Raw genomic sequence first — 5,899 nt, 5'->3', positions numbered from 1 at the left:
GCACAGAGAGCAGATTCTTTATGGTGAAACATGTTACTGTGAGCCAAGGACACTGTGTGCAATGGCCCCACTTCAGAGCAGAGACATGCTGGCCTAGATAGCAGGTGGCAATGTAATGGTGAAAGGAGGTTCCCGCTAAGAGAGCAAAGCCTGCAGTGCCCAAGGCCAAGGAGAAACAGAGCTGGGCTGTGCAGGAATGGCAGGAGAGGTCTTGGCTGCCTAAGCTGATTTGTAGCACCTTGGGGCCTGTGACAAAGGTAACCAGTCTCCAGGCAGGACAAGGTTTCCACTGAAGAAGTCCCTGGGCCTGGGTATCCTGTGATTTGGCACCCTGAGGTCATAATTAGCCCAGTTCCTGTTCATATCATCTGGGGGTGAGAAGAGGTTCAGGCAGAGAAGAGCAAGAAGGGTTTGAGAGAGCAGAGACTAGGGCGGAGACCTTGGTGTGATGTGCCTCCCATTTATGCAGCACGCTTGAATGCAGTCGGGATGGACTTGGCCTAAAGGCAGTGGTGGGCTGCAGTTGTCTGGGCACAGGTAGGAAAGCCTGAGATAACCTGGGTTGTCTGCCCAGCAACCACTCCAAAGGGGCATGGTTTTCCCATAGGTCCCATCCATGTGGTTATGCTAGAAACCCCAGGCATCTGACATGGCCCTGCCAGCCTATTTCTATGTCATTAAATCAAGTGTCTGCACTGAATTACATTAGCAGATTGCACTGTAGGCATCTCCATGTGTCTCAGCATCATAGTGAGTGGTGCTCTAACAGTAGTGGGCATCTAGCCTCATTTGAGCTGGCCAAGGGAATTCCCCACCTCGCCCCCACCTCATGCTCTAGAAGGATGTGGGTCTCCCAGTTGCTCCATCAGAGCAAGCAGACACTGGCACATGCCTGGGACCACCTCTGTCTCTTCAGCTGTCACCAGATGTTTGTGATGGGCAACTGACTCCCACCCTCCATCTCCAGTGATTATAACCAGAGCTTAGACAAGGAGCTTGTGTGCAGACATCTATGTTATGTTCACTTCAGCTTCAGCCAGGGGAATCCCACCTCCTGTGTGTTTGTGGAGTTCACAGGAGGTTGCTGAATCCCCCTCCAACCCAGGGGCTTCCAAACCAAAATGACATGCCCACATTGACTCATCTGAGTCGGCACCTGAACCATGTGTCAATGAGCTCCCTTCTTGCTCCTTTCTACATGTCCTGCCTAGTTAAGAGATGGGAATAGGGGCTTCCAGAGTGGGACGTTTCCATCTCTTGCAGATAACCATCCTCTGATGAAACAATCTGCAATGCTGGAATCAGTCTTCCTTCAGTGCTTAGAGAGGGCCCATTGGTGATTATTTTAGTTTATTGGAGTGAACATTTCCCAGGAGGAGGGAGCACAAGGGACAGAGAAATTCATGAGCTCAGCGGGGCCTCTGCTCCTGAGTGGGACCAGGCTCCTGGGATGGAGGGAGCTCATGGCAACTGGGCAGCACTGCCCAGAGACAGTTTTGTGCAGGAGCAGCTCCTCTGCAAAGAGCAGCAGGGCTCCGGGCACTGCCTGCTGCTGCTGACATGAGAGGAGACAAGGCAGAGAGAAGTGSAAGGCCKTGTRGAGTGRGASSASAGAGGAGAGCTCCTTGTGGGAGAAATCTTCACAGCCCCTGACACTGTAAGTCTCTGGCTGCAGGGTAATGCTACTAAGGTTCCTGGAGGGGTCTTCTGAACCCATTCCATCCCTTAACTGATAGGCTTTTTAAGGATCGCCCTCCTGGCTTCTCCAGTGCATAGGAAGAGGAGGAGATGCTTCAGAGCCGGGTTTCCGTGACACACCATCACAGGCACAGGGCGTGCAGCTCCATTCTGCCAGGGGTGGATGCAGGGATGTGAAGCCAGGGAGCACACACAGGTCTGCACAGGGCTGTGATTCAGAGCAGTGTCCCTGCACCCCAGGGTGCTGTGTGCCCAGGACAGTGACTCTGCTGCCTGTGACGGTCAGCCCTCAGCCTTCCCAGGGAACTCCCCACAGCGCTGTGGGGAGAAACTCTGGGTGAGAGGAGTGACCCCTGGCAGGGCAGGTTCATTCTCCTGCTGAGAGGGTGCTGCATGGGTCAGGGTTGCTCACAGCTCTAGCTCATGTGCAGGATATGTGCAAAGGGTCTTTTCAAGAGGAGACCAAGAGAAGGGCTACTTGGAAGGGAAGGAGCTTTCCTTCAGAAGTCTGCATTTTCAGTTTCCTAATTCTGGCAGGGAGAATAAAGGAATGGAGTTTATGTGACCTGCTCCTTCGGACGTGCATGCACAGAGATGCCGCTAGACAGTGCCCTGATCCGGGAGGTTTCTGTAGGGCAGAAGTGAGCACATAGCGGGTGGGATGGTGTCTGTGAGCACTGAGCGGGAGAAGATGTTGTGACAGAGAAAGAGCTGGCAGCAGGGACAGCTCCAGGCAGCAGAGATGGGCAGGGAATGAGAGGGAACTCCAGGGCATGAGCCACCTCCTCTGCAGCCAGACCTGCGTCAGAGGAGAGGGGCATCTCTCCTGCTATGGGCCCAATTCATGCTGCCTGACAAGGGGGCTGAGAGCGACTGCCCTGCAGTGTCACCATCTGTGAGGTGGCATGCCCAGCTGGGTAAGGGGAAGTCTTTCCAGAATGCCTCTCTGTCTCTCTCCTTGCCTCCCTTGGCAGCAGGATCATGGTGTTGCTCCTTGTTTCTTCTCCTGTCCATGCTGCTCCTCTTGTTCTCGTCTTTCTGGGGTTGGGTGTTTTCAGCTGCAGTTCAGACATTGATGCTGCAAGTTGTGGAACAGAGGGGTCTGCATGGGAATGAGGTTGCCCCAGCCCCCTTCTGATTTGTGGAGCTCCAGGAAATGCAGTCCGTGGAGCTGGGAAATGAGCTGACTCTCCCTTAAGGCAAGCCCATCTTCAGTCCTAAGAGTCCTTTGACCGTTTCCCTGAGGTGTCCTGCTGGGCTGCCACCTGCCCTCTAGAAAGGCACTGCTGTCTCATAGCATCACTGTGATATCTGAGAGACCCATGAGGAAGGTGCAGAGATGCTGAGAGTATGGAGATGGTGGTGGGAGGCTGTATGTGGGCATCTGAAAAGAGCCCTGTGTGTCCTTGTCTAGAAGGGTCGTGTGGAGAGCTCCGTCAGGTGCCCAGAGAAAGGGAGAGAAGTTTGGAGCTGTGCACTTTGAAACTGGACTCGTCTGCTCTAAGCAGGGGCTGGTTTCCTTCTAGGGCAACATATGAGTTTGATCATCCTAGAGCTCAAAGAATTGCAAGCAGAAGGCAGCTGGGAACGAGACTAATAGACAGACTAGCTGTCCTCAGTCTGCACCAAATGACAGTGAATCCGTTTTTCTCAGGAGTCACAGTGGAAACGCCAAGGATTTCTATCTTTGAGAAACACTCCCCAGGGGTGACAAGGACATCTGAAAGAAAATAAAAAATCCCTGAAACTCTGTTCCTCAAGCCTCCTTCTTTAGAATTCAGAGTGAAGATCCTGAAAAGCCCTTCTACACAATGAGTGGATTCCACTGGCACAAAGTGTGACTGTCAGAGCTGGTCACCCCCATTCCCCTGTGCCCACTGCTTTACAGCAGGACTGACTGCTCTGGGGCCCATGGGAGAGGTGCCTGCTCTGCACAGCACACTCAGCCAGTGCAAAGTGGAGGCCAAGCAAGGGAGCTACACAAAGATTCTCTCAGTAAAGAGAGAGGCAATGTGGGGGCTTCGATGAAGACTGCAACATTTGGGGTTTTCTTTGCTTGAAAAGTCTCTCCTAACTTCTCAATGTCTTTTCTCCTTTGGACAGTCCCCCATGCTCGGAGATAGCAAAATGTCCAACAGCAGCTCCCTAAATGAGTTCCTCCTCCTGGCATTTGCAGACAAGCGGGAGCTGCAGCTCTTGCACTTCTCACTCTTCCTGGGCCTCTACCTGGCTGCCCTCCTGGGCAACGGCCTCATCATCACAGCCGTAGCCTGTGACCACCRCCTYCACACCCCCATGTACTTCTTCCTCCTCAACCTCTCCCTCCTCGACCTTGGCACCGTCTCCACCACTGTCCCCAAATCCATGGCCAATTCCCTGTGGGACACCAGGGCCATTTCCTACTCAGGATGTGCTGCTCAAGTCTTTCTGGTTCTCTGCTTTTTATCAGGAGAGTATTTTCTTCTCACAGTCATGGCCTATGACCGCTATGTTGCCATCTGCAGACCCCTGCACTATGGGACCCTCATGGGAATGAGAGCTTGTGTCAAAATGGCAGCAGCTGTCTGGGGCAGTGGTTTTCTCTATGCTCTCCTGCACACTGCGACCACATTTTCCATACCACTGYGCCAAGGCAACACAGTGGACCAGTTCTTCTGTGAAATTCCCCAGATCCTGAAGCTCTCCTGCTCAGACTCCTACCTCAGGGAAGTTGGCCTTATTGCGGGAGGTGCCTGTCTAGGCTTTGGGTGTTTCATTTTCATTGTGCTGTCTTATGTGCAGATCTTCACTGTTGTGCTGAGGATGCCCTCTGAGCAGGGCCGGCACAAAGCCTTTTCCACGTGCCTCCCTCACCTGGCCGTGTTCTCCCTGTTTGTCAGCACTGACATGTTTGCCTACCTGAAGCCCCCCTCCATCTCCTCCCCAGCTCTGGATCTGGTGGTGACTGTTCTGTACGTGGTGGTGCCTCCAGCAGTGAACCCCCTCATCTACAGCATGAGGAACAAGGAGCTCAAAGATGCCCTGAGGAAATTGATTTCATGGACACTTTTCAGCAGTGGTAACATTGCCATTGCTCTCCACATATGATTCCCACTGTGTCCTGTACCAGGACTGAGCTTTGTTTATTCACTTTATTTGTATTATTACTATAGTTAGTGTTATTGTTATTATTCTATTAACTATTATATAGTTATTATATATATTATATAACTATTAACTATTATATAGTTAGAGTTATTGTTATTATTCTTTTCCTCCATGTTGCTACACCAAAGGTTGGATTCATTCCACGTTTACTGAGACTGCTCTGTCTCACCTGGTGCCCATATAAAGTTGTGTCCAACACTGGGTCAGAGCTGACTCCCTCACAGTAGCTCTGTAATAAAGTAGATTCTTCCTGGTACAGTGCCTGAAGTCTGGACTCTTCCTCCAAAGCTGCTGTCCCTCACACCCTTTCCCCAGCACATTTCCTTCAGATAATCTTGCCCACCCCGCATGCTGATCCTTATCCCAAATGTCACCCCCAAAGAATGCTTCATGCCCAGCTGCAGGACTGAATATTCAGCTGTGAGCTCTGGGAGGATGAGCCCTCTTCTGGATCCTCCGCAGGGCTGGCAGGGAGCATGCAGAGGAGGTCTTGGGGCCATCTGCTGGGCCTGACGACCATCCTCCTCCCATGGTGGGGGCTCAGACAGGGTCTGTCAGAACACAGATGCAGCCCATCTTGTTCCTGCATGAACAGAGAGGAGAAACTGCCCCAGGAGACTCCTCCCAGACCCAGCCTTTCACACCAGCTATTTCCAGCACTGGCCTTTCCCCGTGGTCCCGGTGAGGGGTGATCTCTGAATGTGATCAGCTCCGTCTACCTGCTGGGCTCAGCACCTGTATGGGGGGAATGGGCAGCCCTCTCTGACCTCTCTGTGTGCTCCAGACCCCAGTAGACCCTGGAGATACCTTCTGCTAACTCCGGGGTGGAGAGGATCAGGGCTGGTCAGGGGCTGTGGGCTTGTGGGAGGCTGCCAGGCACGTGCGCTGTGGTGGCCAGGGCACCAAGGGCTGTCATGGGGACCATGCTGGGGGGATGTTTCCCCACCCCAGAACGCTCCCTGTCCTGTGTGATGCCTGCACAGTGGGGCTGTGGGAATGCATGCAAGGCAGCAGGGCTGGGTCAGTGGAGGGATAAGGCGCAGGCAGGAGCCAT

At 53.0% G+C, this 5,899-nt stretch overlaps 1 protein-coding gene across 1 annotated transcript; it reads left to right on the top strand.

Moving 5' to 3' along the window:
* The first annotated feature begins 3,825 nt into the window (after positions 1 to 3,825).
* On the top strand, positions 3,826 to 4,785 carry LOC112975920 (olfactory receptor 14C36-like). The gene has a single exon (XM_026086593.1). It carries the CDS (start codon positions 3,826 to 3,828, stop codon positions 4,783 to 4,785), a length of 960 nt encoding a protein of 319 aa, XP_025942378.1.
* Positions 4,786 to 5,899: the final 1,114 nt, after the last annotated feature.

The sequence above is a fragment of the Apteryx rowi genome, unplaced genomic scaffold (assembly GCF_003343035.1).
Source record: "Apteryx rowi isolate R43461 unplaced genomic scaffold, aptRow1 scaffold_1195, whole genome shotgun sequence".
In the NCBI taxonomy this organism is placed as follows: Eukaryota; Metazoa; Chordata; class Aves; order Apterygiformes; family Apterygidae; genus Apteryx; species Apteryx rowi.
The sequence above is the reverse complement of the archived record's forward strand: the minus strand, read 5'-3'. Positions and strand labels throughout refer to the sequence as shown.